At 45.9% G+C, this 20,435-nt stretch overlaps 1 protein-coding gene and 1 long non-coding RNA gene across 20 annotated transcripts in view; one reads left to right on the top strand and one right to left on the bottom strand.

Moving 5' to 3' along the window:
* Nucleotides 1–17,717, bottom strand: part of LOC143218716 (uncharacterized) — a 116,619-nt gene extending 98,902 nt beyond the window's left edge. For 9 of the 18 annotated variants that reach the window (XM_076444094.1, XM_076444090.1, XM_076444093.1 and 6 more), the window contains exons 1-3: nt 17,381–17,714; nt 3,451–5,218; nt 738–3,378 (exon numbers count right to left, since the gene is read on the bottom strand). In XM_076444094.1, coding sequence (XP_076300209.1) covers nt 738–3,378; nt 3,451–5,184 — 4,375 coding nt within the window. In that variant the 5' untranslated portion in view covers nt 5,185–5,218; nt 17,381–17,714. Of the gene's footprint in view, nt 1–737; nt 3,379–3,450; nt 5,219–9,319; nt 9,686–17,380 lie in introns of those variants that run through there. The other 9 variants (XR_013011149.1, XM_076444103.1, XM_076444104.1 and 6 more) reach the window with 3 other exon arrangements.
* Nucleotides 13,335–20,428, top strand: LOC143218729 (uncharacterized). Of its 2 annotated transcripts, none has more exons than XR_013011150.1 (2): nt 13,335–14,349; nt 16,462–20,428. It is a non-coding gene; the product is annotated as an uncharacterized LOC143218729 (long non-coding RNA). The 2 variants fall into 2 exon arrangements; XR_013011151.1 differs by having other exon boundaries at nt 13,337–14,349; nt 18,844–20,428.
* The last annotated feature ends 7 nt before the right edge of the window (nt 20,429–20,435 follow it).

The raw sequence follows: 20,435 nt of genomic DNA, 5'->3' as shown, positions 1-20,435 counted from the left end.
GATGGTGGTTATTTATTGTGGCAGAGACGGGGTTAATGAGGCTGGATAGGACAAGTTTGATTGGGGTCGCGGTGGGATTGACCAAGTTGCAGCAACGGTGCAATTTGTCTGAACGGAGACTCGAAATTGATTCGTGTTCGAACCCAGTTTGAACTAATTCGGATTTTCGTTTGATGAGGTTGCGATCGGTTTAGAACGGTTTCAGACTCACAATTTTTATTTTTATTTAATGATGGAGTAGAAGGAAATTGATTCCAACTCGGAGCTATGTCGGGCCGATTTAAGTCAACTAAAGAATCTCGTCTCTCCCGCCTTCGACGTCACGAAACGTCGTCCTCGAGTGCGGAAGAGGCTTAAGGCCTAAGAACGAGATTTGTCGGGACCTCGCGGGACGTGCCTGTGCGCGATGCTGCGCCGCTCCCGGTCCTCTCGCTAAGAGGCTCATTGAGATGCATAGTCATACGCGGAGGAGCGGTTCACACCTTGTCTAGTTGGAATTACGAGGTGCAGGAGCCTTCCCACCGGAAGTATCCGCGAACCGAGCCAGATAGTACACACGATCCCTAAACCTATCAGCCCTAACAGGTTTTCGGTGTACCACAGACGTAACACCAAATAAAGTCTCGTACCCAATTACCATCATCTGATAATTAACCCTCGAATAGCAGACGTTGGGGAATGTTCGTCGATGTTTGAGAAATTCGCAAAATTCGCGTAAATAAATATAGACCACTCACCCTTTTGGCGAGGCAGCCGCGTGGGGTCAGCGCCATGAGGACTGGGAGCCTGGCGAGGGTCCTGCCACCTAGGGTCCCCGAAGACGTTGCCTCTGGCAGCAGCAGATGTCCTGGAGCCAGGATCCTTGGGTAGAGGAGGCAATGGTCTATCAGCATCGTACTCTGCGTCCACGGAATGCGCATGATCGCGACGTTCATGGTGGGAGAACACAGAATCGGTATCCGAAGTGCTATCCTCGCTACGGTGTCTTCTTGTGGGCGGTTCTGGAGCTGTTCCGTGTTTGGTGGGCCAGTTGCCAGTGGGTAAATCCTGGCCCACAGCAGACTGGTTCGAAAAGCTGACCCTCTTAGCGCCACCTGTAGTCCCATAATCCACGGACTCGCCGCTGATGAGGCTGCCCCTTTTGAATATGGGATGAGGAGTCGCCTTGACATCAGGATCGTTGCTCTCCTCATAACTGGTAGCCTCTGGCTTCCTCTGAGGTTCATTTCCTCGATGGAAGTGGGGCGAGGCACTCTTCGACCTCTGAGCTTCTAGTCTCTCGGGGTCTACAGGTTTGGTCTGCAGCTCCCTGCGGTCCCTGATTGCCTGCTGGGGCCTGACGATTAACACTGGCTGATTAGGCCCCTTTTGGCTCTGCATCAACGGTGGCTTGCCACTTACTGTCCCCTTCGCCCTCCTCAGGTTCTCCGGCCAGGCGTTAGGCTCTGCACAGGCCACAACCGGCGCCCTGATGGACTCCTGTCTAGCTCTAACAGGGCTCTTCGCTCTGTGGACCACTTCCTCAGCCATGTTCTGCTCGTAGATCCTCCTCTGCTGCTCCTCGTCTAGCTTCTTCAGCTGCTGCCAGTACACCGCCTCTCTAACTTCAGGTAGATCAATCTTCCTAGCAATCTGCTTGAGATTCGGAGTCGTCGGAGAGGTTACCGACTTCCTCTGAGCCTCCAGAGCCTTCTGCTGCCAATAGAAAGCCTCCAGGTTCTGCCTGGTCTCCTGCTTCGACGGAGAGGTGGGTCCTCGTTGCGCGTACACTGGCTCCGGAACTCTTTGAACGTAGAGGACCTCTTCAGGTCTATGCTGCTGGTCAGGCGAGCGGGATTCTCTCTGTCCAGGGCTGGGGACCCTGCCCTTAGACTGGCCAGGTGAGATCTTGGTCCTCTGGACTTGCTGGACCTGTCTCTGGCTCTCTATCTGCAGATCCAAGCGACTGGTATTGTCCATAACCTGACTCCTCGGAGGACTCTGCTCGGGTCTAACTGCTGGAGGCGGTGAAGAGGCTCTACCCTGAACCCAGGCCACTCTATCATCGTTCTCCTTCTTCTGTGAAACCGTCCTGTACTCGCTAGGCTGGCCCACTTCACTCCTCTGCACGTAGACAGGTTCGGGTCGAGGCATCTCTGCGGGGAAGTTAGGAACAGGACCTTGGGAAAAGTTCATTCTAGGAGGAGAGTAGTCCTGTTTAGGCTCCACAGATCCGGAAGACGGAAGCCTGGTTGATCCAGTAATGTTCACTGGCGACTCTACTGGTCTAGGTTCATTAGTAGGTCTGGGGATCCGTGATTCATACGGTGCTTCTCTTTTTGGAGAAGCTATTAAGATCTGCTCGTTGGGCTGAGCTCTTCTAGGCGCCGGCTGCAATCTAATCTTCCCCTGGCTACTTGGCGAGCAAGGTCCTGAACTAAAACAACTGTCCAAGGACCTCACTTCCAACCGCTGCGATCTGTCGTCACTTTGACAGCTCTTCGCACTCCGACCACTCCCCTTCGATTCCAAGGACCTCTCCTGTTTGGTGGGAGTGGAATGCCCCGGTGAAGAGGGTGTTACGTCATAGATCCTGTCATCCATGCACCTGGTGGACGATCTGGACGGCGATTTCTCGTTCTCGTAGATCACATCCCTGTCGTCCAGATCCTTCGTGTTCGTCGGCGAGTTTCCAGGAGACTGAAGATAGTACTCGCCACTTTTCGAGCTGGAGGGTGAGAACTCGCTCTTCTGACTGGAGTTAGGCGTGCAGCTGGAGTCAGCATAGTCTCCCGACTTCTGGCTAGACCCTGAAGAAGGGTACTTAGGAGACCTAGCTATGGGAGTTCGGCTGTTGGGATTGACTATAGGCTGTCTAGTAATCTTCACTTGAGCAGACACCGACTTCAAGATCATCCCTGAAGCATTCTCATTCTCATAGAGACCAGTATTAGAGAATGTCTTCTCGACGTACACGTTGTCCCCGAACCTAGCCGCCTCTCTGCTGTCTTCAAGGTAGTTCTCGTAGGTCAGATCTGTCCTCGAATGAGGAATCGCTGGCAGGGGTCTGTCTACAGGATGAATGGCTCTGGGTCTGACCAAGTAACGTTCAGTAGGCGGGGCAGAAATTCTGCCGGAAGGGCCATGATTTCTATGGAAGAAGTATCGATGGTTCGGTTCCTGAAGACTATGCTTGCGCTCAAGGTTTCCGCGACCCAATTCCTCGCGCTTCTGTCTTTGCTCGAACTTTCGTATGTCTGGAGAGATTCCCAGGTTCCTTTCGGCCCAACGGTCATCTGGGGCAATGGAACTCAGGCTGGAGTCAGTGGTGTACGACCTGGGCTGGCCTGCCCGGTCCCTCAGCAACGCCTGACCGTCGCAGAGTGGCGCTGAGGAAGCCTAAACATAGGAGAAAGTTAGTTTTACCACCTAGCAATGTCTTTGACCCTTAAAAATCAAAATTTCTCTTACCGTATTCGGACTGCATCGTCCCCACCGTGCATCGTCCCTCGCCAGGTGATCCGGGGTGCTAGTGATCGGTCCTTGATCGGGAAACAGCTCTCGCTTGATCTCGTCCAGCCTCTCCTCGATCATCGATCCATTCAGACTGTTGTCCAATTTGACGTTCCTCTTGATGTCCTCGTTCAAGTTCATCGTGTCCGGCGAGCGGGTATAGTTACCATTCTGTTGATACCTGGCGAAATGTCTGTCGTCCTGACGCTTCTTCTCCTTGGCCTCCTTCTTCTTGTAGTCCTTGCGCGAGTCCTTCGGCGAGAAAAAGCCGGGCAGCAACCTACGCAACCCAAGCTTCTTCTTCTGTTTCTCCTCCTTTTTCCTCGAGGTGCCGACCTCCATGCTGAACTCGCGGATCAGACTCGCGTAACCGTCCCTACCCGGCGGCCCCCTGTTCACAAACAGTTCGATGGAATCCGTAGACGACGCTATCCTGCGATCCTGCATCAACTCTAGGAGCCTATCTTTCCTCCACTGGCATTCATCCAGTCTTCTTCGATCAACTTCATCGTCATCGACCTCTTCATTATCGATCCTCTCGATGTCCTCATCCACAGCTTTGATCCTGTCCTCGAAACAGGAATCAGAATCTACAGTGCTAACCAAATCACTGCTAACTATCGTCAGGACCTCTTCAGACGTCTGCCTCTCAGCTATAGAGTCCTGATCTTCTATGTTCTCCCTGAACAAGGTCCTATGATCCTCTTCAACGCTGTCTCTCGATGATACGCTGCCTAGTTCCTCAACGTACGAGGACTTCGAGGACTCCGAGGATCGACGCCTCTCTAGAAACTCGCCTGACCAACGCTTCTCCACCTCGGACACCTTCTTCGAGTAGCTCGGACGCTTCTGCACGGCTCCTTCGATCTCTTCAGGAGCTAGATCTTGCTCTTCGATTCTCAGTCGCTTGTCCAGGCTCTGTCTGCGGAGGAAGTCCTCGTCGAATTCGGTCAGGGGTTTCTCGCTCGAATTGGTGTCAACGGTTACCTTCAAACTAGTGCTGGCACGGAGGTCTAGCAGCTTCTTGTATTGTTCTGCCGTGGTGGCGTCGATCCTGGTCCCCAGGTGTTGCTGAAGATCCTCGATCTTTGATTGACTTTGCTCCAAACGATCCTTGGCGTCCTTTTCCTTCTTCTCTAGCTCCTTTCCTACCTCTGAATCTTTTAAATCCTGCGGATCTTCAGGGTCTTTCGGCTTCTCTGAAGATTCTTCAGGGTCTTTAGAGTCCTCTAATTTTTCTGGAGTTTGAAGCACGGGGCTCTTCAAGGTGGGTTTCGCTGGTACCTTGGGGGGAATTTTATTCTTCACCACTATGCTGCCAATCGAGGGGCTTTTCGTTAACTTGATAGGCTTGATCCTATTCTCAAGGCTGCCCTCCGGGCTGTTCAAAGTCGATGAAGGGCTGGAGAGGTTCTTCAGCAATGTTTCTTCAGGAAGGGAGCTACGGTGATTTGCTTTCGTCGGTGAGGGATTCGTCGATTCAGACTTTATTGATAACTTCCGCGAGGTTTCATTCTTCGTGAGGAACACTTCGCGAGAGCCGCTAGAAGACTCTAACACGTACTTCTCGACGGTGACCTTGTCCACCGAGAGGACCCTCAGCCTCTCAGGATTGGCCGTCCTTTCCCCAGGATGCTGAAGAGTCTCTGGTCCCCGGGAGTCGTCATCGGTTGTTTCGTTCGCTGCCTCCATGCTTCCTCAGCCTCGCGATGCTCGTTGATGACGCCTGCAATTCAGAACACATCAGCATTGCCTTCTGGGTCTGCTAAGATAGTTGGTCCTTCTCGCTGGCAATTTGTTAAAGCGCAGGAGAAGCGAATTTTGTGTAGTCACCAATTTTTCCCGACCAGAATTTTCAACCAAAAAATCTGAAAAAATTCCCTGGTGTGTGTTCAGGTGAGCGCAATGTATCCGATTTTTTTCGAAGGTATCGTACACGATTAAACGGAGATAACGAGGGGAGTCGGGACAATTCGGATTGCGCTTCTATCTCCCTTCCTAGTTAAGATAGGGTATTGCAACTTTGCAGAATGCAGCACGGCTGCACTCTGCACCCTCTTATCACCCTGAAATTCATCGTTACACGCTGACAAATTTTTTAAAAAATTCCTGGAATCGCGCAGCTGGCGATGACGGCTCGCAGGCGCCAGGACAATATCAGCCGCGGTTCTGTCGCGGGTCTCGCGTTACCATGATTACGAGAAACCGATCTGCGAGTCGTGCGTGCGTGCCCGCGGTCCTCTCGGCTTCCATATTACGTGACTCGTGCCCTGTTCGCGAAAGAATGTCGCGGTCTCCGGTTTCCTCGGCTGATTCCATGGGAGCCGTCGACGACGGAGGATCGTTTCGGCGATGACGGTCCCCTTCCTCGGTCGTTTAAAGTTTAAACGGAGGAGAGGGCCTCGAAACTCGGCAAACCAAACGAAGGGGATATCTTGAAGCGCGGCCCGGTCGTCGTCTTCGGAGCGGAAGAACCGACGCGGCAAAGTTGCCAGGAGCAACGACCGTAACCAATTCCCGCCGTAGTCGGCCCCCGCGAACCGTTCGACGCTCTAGTCGTTTTTGATCCCGATGCAGAGGTCTTTTATGCACCGTTTACGTTTCCTACAGGCCGATACAGAACCGAGAACACGGGGAACCGTTCGTTTATCTCAGGGAGACTCTATAGTTCGCAGACACAACGGCGAACTGCTCTGGACAGTGTAGATTTTGTAATGGAAAAAGAATTTTTTGGTGGCAGTATGTAAAATTTGCTATTTTCAAAATTTATACCTTGTTTAGATAATTTGCAGTAGATGCCTTTCGTATATTCAGCAATGTCAATGAGATGAGCATTGTGGATTCTGCTATAGAAGGTTTATGTTTAATCGTATACAGGTTGTTTCAAAATTGAATGTATACCCTCTGCTTGCAAATTTCGAAATGTACCCACGCAGGACTTCCTGCTGTATACAGGACGTTTCAAAAATTGGAACCCACGCGTATCGTTACGTCAGCCCCGTTACAAGCACGCCGGTTACGTAATCGACGCGGGCAGCGCGTATTTTTCCCCTAATCGTCGTAAGTCAACACCGGGAGGTGTTCATTTCACCAGGCGAATATTGCGGTCCCCTCGCGTCCCTCGTTCCGCTTTGCTCTCGCGCCCTCTCTATTCTCTCTTTCTAGGCGAGGCTTACTTTTCGACGCGCGCCGCGAGTGAAGCGGAACCGATCTGTAGTTACGCGTGCCACGCTCAGCGTATTGTTACATAAACGATCGCGTGGAATCCTGATTCCTCTTCTCGAACCCTGTCTGCTACCAGGAGATTCAGAATTTTTTAGAGACTACCAAGCTTTCTAGAATCCTATCAGCAGCTACCAGGACTCTCAGAATATTTTTTGAGACTACCAGGTCCTCTAGTAATCCTGTCAGAGACTACCAGGTCCTCTAGTAATCCTGTCAGAATGTACCAGGTCCTTCAGAATCCTCTGAGAAGCTACCAGGTCCTTTAGTAATCCTGTCACAATCTGCCAGATCCTTCAGACTCCTCTGAGAAGCTACCATGTTTCCTAGTATTCCTATCAGAAGCTACAAGATCCTTCAGAATCCTCTGAGAAGCTACCAGGTCCGCTAGTACTGCTATCATAAGCTACCAGGACTTTCAGAATATTTTTTGAGACTTCCAAGTCCTCTAGTAATCCTGTCAGAGACTACCAGGTCCTCTAGTAATCCTGTCAGAATGTACCAGGTCCTTCAGAATCCTCTGAGAAGCTACCAGGTCCTTTAGTAATCCTGTCACAATCTGCCAGGTCCTTCAGAATCCTCTGAGAAGCTACCATGTCCGCTAGTACTGCTATCATAAGCTACCAGGACTTTCAGAATATTTTTTGAGACTTCCAGGTCCTCTAGTAATCCTGTCAGAGACTACCAGGTCCTCTAGTAATCCTGTCAGAATGTACCAGGTCCTTCAGAATCCTCTGAGAAGCTACCAGGTCCTTTAGTAATCCTGTCACAATCTGCCAGGTCCTTCAGAATCCTCTGAGAAGCTACCATGCCCGCTAGTACTGCTATCATAAGCTACCAGGACTTTCAGAATATTTTTTGAGACTTCCAGGTCCTCTAGTAATCCTGTCAGAGACTACCAGGTCCTCTAGTAATCCTGTCAGAATGTACCAGGTCCTTCAGAATCCTCTGAGAAGCTACCAGGTCCTTTAGTAATCCTGTCACAATCTGCCAGGTCCTTCAGAATCCTCTGAGAAGCTACCATGTCCGCTAGTACTGCTATCATAAGCTACCAGGACTTTCAGAATATTTTCAGAGACTACCATGTCCCCTAGTAATTCTGTCAGAATGTACCAGGTCGTTCAGAATATTTTTAGAGACTACCAGGTCCTCTAGCAATCCTGTCACAATCTACCAGGTCTTTCAGAATCCTTTGAGAAGCTACCAGGTCCTCTAGTGATCCTGTGAAAATCTACCAGGTCCTTCAGAATCCTCTGAGAAGCTACCATGTCCCCTAGCATTCCTATCAGAAGCTACCAGGTCCTTCAGAACCCTCTCAGAAGCTACCAAATCGAAAACAACAACTCATCACATTCCAAGATGGTCTCCCAAGGTCAAGGAAGTCCCAGCACAAGGCTCACCAGCAACAATCCTCTGATTCCCATCTCCCCAGGTTTATTTTCCTCGGTAGCAATCCTCTTCCTAGATTCTTGCTACTCGTAGAACTTCGTAATAGGCCAAATAAGAAGTCGAGTACGATGAACGAGGATAAGAGGATGCAGGAAGCATCGGGAAGGGGGGAAGAGACGTTAATAATCCCGAGTTAACGATCGACAGGGTCGGTCGGCTCGACGGGCACCGGTACCCGCCGCTAATTATCGCCGGCCTCGTTATCCCATTATCGTCATCCGATACTATCTCGCGGGTCGCTGCTCGCTTTGCCGGTTGCCGACCGTCGGTCTGCAGGATGCACCGTCTGTTGGTCTCTCTTTCTCTCTCTCTCTCTCTCTCTCTCTCTCTTCCTCGCACTCTGTTTTTGGCGAGAGAGTGCATCCTGTCGCGGCTGTTGGACGCCACAGTTGCATAACCGAGGACATTCCGCACGAAAGCGTTACGAAACGGGAGGAAAAAAATTGTCGAACGGCAGACTTATCATTACCGTGTCATTCCCCGAGGTTTTATGCCAAGGAGTTTCATGAGCTACACGCTTTTTATTAGCGACTGTGATGAACTTTCTGCGAGCGGATCGGTCACTGTCGATGCTCGGGTCCAAAGATTGGTCCACATCTCGGTTTTGAACGATTAAAATTCGTTGTATACACATTTTACGCTTACTGTACATCGACCACCACATGAAAAAAATATCTACAATTTTTCCGGAACTCAATTTTGGATTTGAAACTGAACAGACTTGACGGAAAATGCTGAAGGATAAAGTAGACGAGGCTCTTTGTTTATTTTGAATGTAACGCTTTTGATAGATAGTGCGCTATCTCGCAGTCTTATCAGAGGAACAGAGAAGCAAGATTTTTATTTGTACTTTGTTTGGCATGGATAGTTCAGACAATGATGTATCATGAACATCTGTATCGTATGAAAATTGACTGTCTAACTGAAGACTGTATTTCAATTTTTTAGTGACACAAATATTTGCAACAACTTCTCACAAAGGAAACCTCATTGTCAACGTAGAGAACTCTTCGAACTACTTTCTACCGTTCTCCACAAGAATAAAAATAACCAATCACATTCGTCAAGGACACTTCGCGCACATCTTCAATACAGTCTAAAGATCGCATGGATCCACAAAAATAAATTCATCTTCGGACTAAGTCGATCTACTCACCGAGCGATGGCGAAAATGAAAAAATCGAGTATAGGAGCAGTTGTAGGATCCGTGGATCCTTCGGGCGGACAGCCACCTGTTCGCCTAATCGCGTCCAGGCATCCGGAGCAGTAGGGAGACGGATGTGCTCATGGTTCGTGGTCGAAATCGCTTTAAAGCACTCACGGCGTCATCGGTAATTCCGTCGATTGTGTGTCGCCGTCGCGACGGACGGGTCTCGCGTGACTCGAACGCCGCGTTGGGACTGAGGAGTGGATTCTACACGGCGTCGGACAACCACGTGGTGTCCTCTCTGGATCGTCGATCGTCGATCGTTCCGTGTCGATCGGCGCCGAGCGCCGACTAGCATCGGGGACTTGGTCGACGGGACAGATCGAGAGAGAGAGAGAGAAAGACAGAGAAGAAATTAATTCTTCTTGAACTGTGGGTGGGAGAGGGAGAGTACAGAGGGAGGGGGAGGCGGAGAGAAAGAGAGTGGGTGAGTGAGCGAAGAGAGAAGGAAAATTGCAGGAGCGAGGGAAATGTGGAAAAAGCAGCGTGACGAGTGTGCCGACAATTATCAAGGTGGTGCGACAAAATTCCAAACAAATTGATTTTTTATGTTAATTTTATGTAGACTGCGGATCTTTATGTGAAATAAAAATTGTTCGCGTTGATTGCAAGACACAGGAGTCACTTGGGAACTTCTTTCTTTCTTCGATGACTCCAAAAAATTGAAAAGTGAATAGGAAATAAAATTTGAAGTGAAAACTTCTTCGTTGTGGGTAGATCTTTATGCGAAATAAAAATTGTCCGCGTTAATTGCAAGACACAGGAGTCAGTTGGGAACTTCTTTCTTTCTTCGATGACTCCAAAAAATTGAAAATTGAATAGAAAATAAAATTTGTAATAGTTATATGAAATTTTATATGATTCAATATTATTTGAGAGGGTAATATTATTTATAAAAATTTCACAGAGAACTTAATATTATTTTAAAATAGCATTAAAAATTCAATATTATTTGAGGGGGGAATATTATTTATAAAAATTTCACAGAGAACTTAATATTATTTTTAAATAGCATTAAAAATTCAATATTATTTGAGGGGGGAATATTATTTATAAAAATTTCACAGAGAACTTAATATTATTTTTAAATAGCATTAAAAATTCAATATTATTTGAGGGGGGAATATTATTTATAAAAATTTCACACAGAACTTAATATTATTTTAAAATAGCATTAAAAATTCAATATTATTTGAGGGGGGAATATTATTTATAAAAATTTCTCAGAGAATTTAATATTATTTTAAAATAGCATTAAATTATGAATTAATTTTATAGAAAATTTAGTGACAGTATTAAATTATTATGAAATTTTATATGATTCAATAAAGTCGAAGAGCAACAGAACCCAGTAACCAAGAGAAAAAGAGCATAAAGCTAGAAAGAGTGACAAGAAAGGATTGAAACGAACGAGCAAGATAGAGAGAGAGAGAGTCACTGACCAGCAGTCTCAAGAAGAAAAAGAGACTAGATGCAACAGTGTAAGAGCAAGAGAGATGGTCGCAGAGTGAGTAATCGCGTGGAACAGAGGGAGAGGGCAGAAAGGTTGAAGAGAGAGAGAGAGAAAGAATGCAAGTGAGAGGACAAGAGGAGACAAGACAGAAGGAAGGTCTGTTGATGTTTTCGCGAACGGGGGGAGGGACAGAGAGCCCAGGCAGATGAGTCGAAAGAGAGAAGAACAAGGAGGAGACCGAACAAAGGAGAACAGGCACGAGCAATCGCGAGAGAGGAGAGACGAACTCTCGGATTTACTCCTCCGGTGTGGACTGAAGCCGAAGCCGCGGCTCGAACGGCTCCAGCCGTGTTCCAACGCTGATAACGAGAACCGCAGGTACGCGTGTTTGCTCGTGACGCATCCCACTATCAGTGGACAGCGGTTCTCAATCGTTAGATAGAGAAACTAGTCTCCTAGATAGATGGTTGACTCATCCTCCCCACTTTTATTTCATGGAAATCGGTGATGAGCAGGGTCAGAGGGATGAGAGGCGCTGGATTGTTGAGATAGTAGGTGTGGAGGTACACAGGTGGGCACTTGGTGATAAGGAACTGGGCCTGGGAACTGGAACTGTGACGCATCTTCAAGGTTTGAGACTTGGGATGACTATTGAGCTCCGGATTTTTAGATTAAGTATTTGTTTTTTAGTGGGTAGTGGTGAGATTTAGTCCATTATTCTCAACTGTCATCTGAGAGAAGTGGAGCCCTACGCGTCCACCTTGTATAATGTGCGTAAAAATGCATTTTTCTTCCTCCACCACCAAATGAACGAAAAAAAAAAGATTAAGTATTTGTTAATGTGGGGTTGTTGAAATTTTTCGGAACACAGATTTGGTACACGGTTGAATTTTTATATTTTTGGATAAAGTGTTTTTATACTGTACAGATTATAAACAAAATTGTTTGACTCTAGTTTTTTGCGGGAAAGTATTATTACGTACAGAAATACTTGATATCCCAAGTGACTAGGAGATAGAAAATCGTCGAAGTTGTTTAGATTCCTACAGAATGCATATCTTACATTCCCGAGTCTAGACTGCAAGAATTCCCTTCAATAAAAAATTCATCTGCTGCAAGAAAATAAATATACCAAAACTAGAATAGAGATATTGCGAATTTCTATTAACGTACACATTTAAAATTATCATTCTTAGAGAGCGAAGGAATTTCTATTCTCGATATAATGCATTTACCACGACAATAGTGGTTATTGTGTATAAAAAGGGTGAAGAAAAAATGTCACGAGCGATTTCAAGTGGGTCTCGAAGATCGATCTATCGGAGACCTCGGCGAAAACTCGATCTTGCACCATTCACCAACTTTTGTCCCCTCCGAATACAATAACCACGTACACGGTGGCCGAAAAGTGCATCGATGCACCTGATGCATCTCACTCCAACCTGCTATGTATTAAAATAAGTATTTTAAAATAGCTGGAATAACGTTTTTTTAACATAATTACCGCAACATTGAATCCCTATAATTTTTCAATGAAATATGATTCCAGATGGAATGCCAGAGCGATAAAAATGATTTGGGCCACCGAGTACATTGTGCTAACATCGACCGGTTGTTTCGGCTGTGCAAGGCGAGCGGGTGGTTGTGAAACGCGAAAGAATATCGACGTTGTGACACACTGGCGTGTATAATTTCGATCGTCGATCAAAGACAACGCATAAAAACCGACAGAAAAAGAACTGGACCGGCGAAGGACGGCTGGAGAGCCAGGGTTCCTTGGATTCCACGTTCTCGATTGAAAAGCCGTGCACTTTTGTGCCGCTTTTACTCACAATAACTATACCACTCGCCCGCCTGCCATTGCTAAATCCACTCAAATTCCTGCAAATCAATTTTTCTTCAGATATCTTTCCGTTCACTTCAACTCGACATCAATCCTCTCATTGGGCCTAATAATGGAGAGGTAAAGGCTCTATGCAATTAATTTTGAAATACTGAATTTGTGAAATACTGAATTTTTGAAGTGTTGAATTTTTGAAATGTTGAATTTTTGACATACTGAATTTTTGAAATATTCAATTCTTTAAATAGTATTGAATTTTTGAAACATTGAACTTTTGAAATATTAAATTTTTGAAATATTGAATTTTTAAGATATTGAATTTTTGAGATATTGAATTTTTAAGATATTGAATTTTTGAGATATTTATTCAATTTTTGAAATAGTATTGAATTTTTGAAACATTAATTTTTTGGAACATTGAATTTTTGAAATATTGAATTTTTGGGATATTGAATTTTTGAAATATTTATTCAATTTTTGAAATAGTATTGAATTTTTGAAGTATTGAATTTTTGAAATATTGAATTGTTGAAATATTGAATTTTTAAAATAATGAATTTTTGAAATATAATATTGAATTTTTGAAATATTCAATTTTTGAAACACTGAATTTTTGAAATGTTCGATTTGTGAAATATTCAATTTTGCAGAATAGTTAAAGTTTCTAGAAGAGTGCAATTTTGATTGCGGGATAAACAATTCGAATTTAGTTGAAGTTTCTGTTGCCGGGTCAAAATGGACCCACCCGAAGGTGAATACTAATTCTAATACGATGATCGTACGTCGTTCAAATTGGTTTTTAACGCATCGACCGTTATTGTCGTTTCGGGCCGCCGCGAATTACCATTTTCATTAAAATGCTACTATGAATCAAATATGCATTATAATTGCAGATGCCTCGCAGACAGGCTGCGGAAGTTCATGCATATTTACACTGTTACTGCCGCGGATCTAACGAGATCGAGGACGGAAAGAAATCTTTCTCCTGTCGGCTAATCGAATAAAACCAAAAAGAGTAATAACAAAATCAAACACGGCAATCAATGGAAGAAAAATGTTTTATTCATGCCGTTCTCTAGGCTTCTTTCATTTTTATTCAATATCTGACTATGCATTCATTCACTTCAATAGCATAACCTTCAAACGACCTTGAGCTAAAAAGTTTTCAATCGCCCTACAATTTAATTTCCATATTTGGAACAGCCTGTGAACTTCAAATCTTTTGTTTAATCAATAAATTCATTCGAACATGTGCTATGATAAAAATTGCGATAAATCTGAATGGATATAGTTATGATATCTTTTTTAAAAGGACATAATGGCGAGTTTTAGGGTAGGTAAAAAGTTGAGGGTTTGAAGGGTCGAATAGTTCGATACAGGTGGGAGGTTGGATAATTTGCAACATCGCTAAATTATTCCCGCAAGATGAGGATGCAACGCAACGTGGAAAGTTCGAGCCTAAAGGCTCGTAAATTCCTCAAGGTGTGGAGAAACGCAGGTAACGCGGCTACCTGCAATGGAACAATGATCCCGAGTGCCAGTGGCAGTGCAGTTTTCGGCTCCCGTGGGATTCGACCTGGTGCAGGGCCTGAACCAACCACCATCTGCCTGCATTCCTCTCCCTGGAGAAGCATGGATCATCCTAACACCGGATCCCTTCAAGAATAACACCGAGCACTGGAGGTACAAGCGAAAATGTCAGAAAAAGCCTCCCACCCCTTCCCAACTTTCTAACACAAACACAATCCCTTGAGAACATAAATATTTCAAATTAAAAAAGGACCGGTTGTTTTTTTTTAATCAGATTTAGAATATTTTACATTATTGACTGACATGCAATTTATTGTTAAAAAAATGGAGGTTCCGCAAATCTGTGTACACAATAAAACTCCACATTCGAGGACACACATGTTCTCCATTTTAAAAACATTTTCCGCCCCTCGTAGTTCCGTAAATATTCATCAGAAAACTTTTTCATCCCCCGACTTTGAGAATTAATTTCACCCCTCTAAAATCAACGAGGAAAAAATGTGTGTTGTACAGTTTTACGCGTGCTACAACTCAGCCGAGCTCCGTCGAAATCCGTGTATTATGGCGTTCTCAAGAGGCCCAGTTCCAAGAAAAGCCGAAACTTTTCCGGGGCTGGGGTGGGAAAAGAAAACTCGAGGACAGAAAAGTCTTCTAGTAAACACGAGACGACGAATTTAAGCCCGGATACGCTTGAATCGAGCCTCCTCCTCCTCCCTTTTCCTTCTCCGTTCTTCCTGTCTGTCCTCCTTTTACGCGGACGGGTCAGATTAGGTGTCCACCCTACTCCAGCTGTGCCAATGGTTTTCGTATACAACAGGCAGGACACCTATTCTGACAGTGGCCGCATGAATGAATATACGGGAACGTAAAGCGTGTTCGGCGGGAGTCCGTCTCTCAGTTCGGCACTCTCAAAGACTATTTCGGTCGAGACGCGCCCTTCGACTTTCGTTAGGGAGAGAAAATTATTTCGGTCGAGGCGAGAGCTCCTTCCTGCCGCCATGCTTCCTTCGCGATCGACGTGAGATCTGCTAGTTTATGTGCCTGCCGCCGCCGCCCAACATGGTCGTAACCCTGACTGGCAAGGTCTTGTTATAATAAACCCCCCTCCTCAAACGTAAACCTTCGTCTTCAAAAATAACTCCGAAATAATGGCAATTTTATTTTACTTTGAATGTCTTTTGAGAAGAATATTGTTCTCTTGCGGTGCAAATAAAATCTAAACTTGGGAAAATACCCTCTCTCAATTTATGAATACAGTTGGAACAATGCTACCAATTTAAAAAAATAGTTAATCGTAATTCATCTCGCTCAAAAATGAACAAAATTCACCACCAGAAGAATAGTTCTCTCATCGTGAAAAAAATTTGTACATTAATGCAGTGGGTTCGTGACCATTCGTTGCAACCAAAAAATGACCCAGACGATCGTAGATCGATGATCGTAATTTATCTCGTTCGAAAATGAACAAAATTCGCCACCAGAAGAATAGTTCTCTCATCGTGAAAAAAATTTGTACATTAATGCAGTGGGTTCGTGACCATTCGTTGCAACCAAAAAATGACCCAGACGATCGTAGATCGATGATCGTAATTTATCTCGTTCGAAAATGAACAAAATTCGCCACCAGAAGAATATTTGTCTCATCGTGAAAAAAATTTGTAAATTAATGCAGTGGGTTCGTGACCATTCGTTGCAACCAAAAAATGACCCAGACGATCGTAGATCGATGATCGTAATTTATCTCGTTCGAAAATGAACAAAATTCGCCACCAGAAGAATATTTGTCTCATCGTGAAAAAAATTTGTACATTAATGCAGTGGGTTCGTGACCATTCGTTGCAACCAAAAAATGATCCAGACGAACGTAGATCGATGATCGTAATTTATCTCGTTCGAAAATGAACAAAATTCACCACCAGACGAATAGCTCTCTCATCGTGAAAAAAATTTGTACATTAATGCAGTGGGTTCGTGACCATTCGTTGCAACCAAAAAATGACCCAGACGATCGTAGATCGATGATCGTAATTTATCTCGTTCGAAAATGAACAAAATTCACCACCACAAGAATAGTTCTCTCATCAAGAAAAAAATTTGTGTATTAATGCAGTGGGTTCGTGACCATTCGTTGCAACCAAAAAATGATCCAGACGTTCGTAGGATCGATGATCGAGAGGGGGAGGTCGGGTCGGGTCGCAGAAACGGTTGCATAGGTGCGCGTATGTGCGAGAAACTGGACGCTGACAGCTGGAAACTGGTTTCCAGGGAGCGGAGAGAGACCGAGAGACGGAGAAAAAGAGAGAGAGAGAGAAACGAGCGTTAGTGGCCGGCGTCGTTCATCGAGTTCGCGGAGCCAGACCAGGAAACAAAGGAGCGGACCGTGCAAAACTTTGAATCGGCTGCAGATAACGCGGCCGACCGTTGTTCATGACGTGGAAAACCCGTGAAAATTCCTACACGCGCACGGGCCCACCGACGAAAAGCAAATTTTCAGGCTGTATCTTCGCCTCAGATAAGATAGAGCAGACTCGGTCCGGGTACACTTCCAGCAACAAGTTTACGAACCAGCGAAACTCCAATTTATCTTGTCCCTGCTACGATTCTCGGGACTGTAATTCGTTTAAATAAATTGTCACGCAATCTCGAAACCTGACAGTCACAATGTTCATCCTTGATAATAACTTTAATCCTGAATTGTAATAATAAAATTTTGTACAACAAGATTCCTTTTAAAAAAGAAATTACGGAAAATGTGTTAAAATACATATTTAAATTTTTTATAAAAAGTGGATTTGCTCCATTTCGATCCTTAAGGTCCTCAATTTTCATTCGCAAGATAAACAGCACCCTCAACTAATTTTCCTAAATCCTACAGCGCAAACCAATGACTTCTGAACAGAACTGTGCATGAGAATCACACTCCCAAAAATTTCAGTGGCACTAAAAATCACTGAAGACCGACAACTAACTCACAATCAAAACAAGAAATAAAAAGAAATTTTGCTGGTGCGAAAACTTTTGACCGGTACTGTACCCGGCCTCAGTGATCCTTGCACGGGAGGATCTTCCGTGGATCATCGCTGGATCGTCGCTCGGAAATGCCCAAGATCGGCGACTCCGAAAAATCGAACCCCTCCACAATTCTCACAATTCTCCCAATTTAACGATTCGTTAATTTACTCACCATGATGATGATGTTGATGAAGACGCTGGACCTCGGTAGGATCCGCGGCGGAGTAGTAACAAACACGCACGCACAAAAAGAGCACACACTGTATCGAAATAAAAAGGAACTAGATATTCACGTGAATACCGTTGCACTGTCGGTGTGTTCGCGTCCCGCGAGATAAGGAGACCGTGAGGGGGTTAGAGACGGTCGTAAGGAAACCGGAAGAACGCGGACCGGTGCGAGCACAGCACACACGCCGGGCCTGGAGCCGAGACGAGCGAACGTCAGGCCGACGACGGCGATGCAACAAGTGACAGACAGTCTCCGCGGCTCCGTTAGTTCCCCGGCGGAGACCGCGTAGCTGGATGGCGCTACTGATCGGTACACGAGGCGTCGCTGGACCTCGGGCGCTCCGGTGGGCGGGTATCTTACAGATCGGGCCCGATCGGGCCGAATCGGACCGCGTCGGAGCCCCGAAACTGCCCCGTGGCACGATAACAACATGTTTGACTCGAGTGTCCTCTGGTCGAGAAGGAATAGGAGGTACAGGGGCTCAAAGGCCGAGAACGGGATCGGCGCTGGCCCGAATCATAACATAGTTTAGGAGAAATGCAAACAGCGGGGCCCTAAACTATGTTCATAAAAGGGGTCATGAAAGGGGAGAGAGGAAAGGGCCAAGGTCCTATACCTTGCGGTTCTTTTACTGGATATTGGGGACATCGAACACCTGTGTGTCCCCTGAGTCCCACACTACCCCTTTTTGGGGTGTAAAAGTATTTTTTCCGCACGTCTTTAACCCTTTAACTACGGCTGTCGTCAATAAGCGATTTGATGAATTATGCCGGGAACGGTGGTTTTCTTTTCTTTCTTGTTTTGCGTTTAGGCAGACCACATTTGTGAATATATGCCAGTAGCTAAAGCAGTGGCGCACCCAGGATGTAATCAGGATGACCTTTTTTTAGCCGAAATATCTATCAACGGTACCCAGGGCTATTCCGCGATTTTAATTTTGGAAGCTAGACATTTTTTTCTTGGGGGGGAGACTTGGCCCCCTGGGTGCGCCACTGAGCTAAAGGATTAAATAAAAAGAAAAAACGGGAGATACAGTAGCTCGATGAATGGGCCGCGTTGATTCTTAAAATGGGTCTTAAAATGATCTCCTGCGCTCTGACATCAAGATTTTCAATTTAAATATTTTTTGACAACGACAGAAGAGTACTTGATGCTGAGGTTGGCCACTGGAGTCTTCAAGCGATCTGGATACAGTACCTTCGCGAAACTTTGCACACTCATTCGCGCACGTTTGAACTATAGTTCTGGATTTTTACAAGTACCTGTCACCAGAATTCTCGTACTTATTCGGCTGTAAAGTCAGTAGTGTGAATTGCTCAACATTTCTTAACAGTTCGTCAGACACTTTAGTTGTCGGCTTTCAATAATTATTAATATTTGTTCGCACGGTAAATGACGACGCGCAGGACTTCCTGACTGCTGTTGGACACCGCCGAGAGGTGGCAACACCAGTTTCGCCGACGGTCCTGCTCTCCCGATCGATCCTCGAGCAGAGATCTCGGTCTCGTGATCTCCAGGAATCTTCGAACCCGCCGAACGTCTAACAACTTTTTAAAAATTGCTTAGACATTATAATTACAACTTTCACCGATCAACGGGTGGGAATCGACACGTACCCAGAATGTTGAGAACAACTTCGGACAACCTTCTCGAACTGAACTAATAATTCCCGAACGTTATTGTTCACGTCGGCGGAAACGAAATAGTACAGCGAAGATTTCGAAGAAGGTGTCGACGAGGGAAAAAATTGGAGCCAATAAAGATCAGCGTGTGTCCGAGGATCTCTGAATTTCTGAAACACCCGTTAGAGCAAAATGTGCACGGACAGCCGGCGATCCGAGCAACCATGAAGGCTTGTAATCGGACTTGCCGCAATACCTCTTGACATTTACACACGGAAGATCCTGAATGTCTGTGGATGCGCGACGAGACGTCGCGGGCCGACATCACGACCCGTCTGGAATTGATTTTATCGTTGGAACAATGGCGGTGTTCCGAGCCGGACACGTCGTCCCATCGCGTGGACGGGTGATCGACGATTTTCCCGGAGGATTCAGCTGATGGAAGAAGCGAAAAAAGGATAGGGCATCGCGGACAGCGGGGTGTCTCCTCCGGCATTCCTGGCTACGGCCGCGATACCAGGCCTCCGTGTCGTTTACTTTCACCGGTGACGCTCGATCTAACTATAAAACACGTCCAAAGCTCCGGCTCGGTTTCGTTTCGGTGGACCGGACCGCGAACCAGCCGATTCCCGATCCCTCGAGAGCCAAACCGGACTCCCACGCTGTCCCCCCGAGACACCCTGTTCGCAACACCACTATGAGAATATGCGGGAATATCGTAGACTTAAGCTGCGAGACTGTCCTTATCGGCGAGGTGGGCTTTAATGGGCTTTCGGAGGTGAGTACCTATGGGCTTGAGAGTTGATATCCGAGTAATAAGAATTGTACGACTCCCAGTGTGTTGAAAAATCTGTAATCGGTTCCATTCATCTTCGGAGATATCTCACAATTGGTCTGCAGAGGAGTTTGAATGGCGAGTAGTGATGGGTGCGATAGGTCGCGAGCGGTATCAGAATGATATGAAATAATGCGGACTCGAAGGCATTGTGCATACCAGTAGTGGCAATAAAGAAAATTAGGTAATGAAACAAAACTACAAAATTTAGCCCAGTGGACATTGAGACTGAGAATTCACGAGCACTATAGAAGCACAAATAAGCATATAGAACCTCCACATTACGCTCCAATGAATTTCCCGTAAGTAGTGATGGGTTTAAGCGACTGCGAGCAACGAGGGAATCGAAAAGGACCCTCTCAATATCTGTTGAGAATATTGAGTATTGCAAACGCCACCGAGTGATGGCATCGAGTCGAAACCGATCTCGGCGCCCGGAGCTCGAGAAAGTCTAGTTGTAAATCACCGGTGGCGTCTCGGACAGATCTCCGAATCCCTGAAGGTGGCCTTAAAGATGTAGATAGAGAGAAAATCCGCGGGG

The sequence above is a fragment of the Lasioglossum baleicum genome, chromosome 20, assembly GCF_051020765.1.
Source record: "Lasioglossum baleicum chromosome 20, iyLasBale1, whole genome shotgun sequence".
NCBI lineage: Eukaryota > Metazoa > Arthropoda > Insecta > Hymenoptera > Halictidae > Lasioglossum > Lasioglossum baleicum.
The sequence above is the reverse complement of the archived record's forward strand: the minus strand, read 5'-3'. Positions and strand labels throughout refer to the sequence as shown.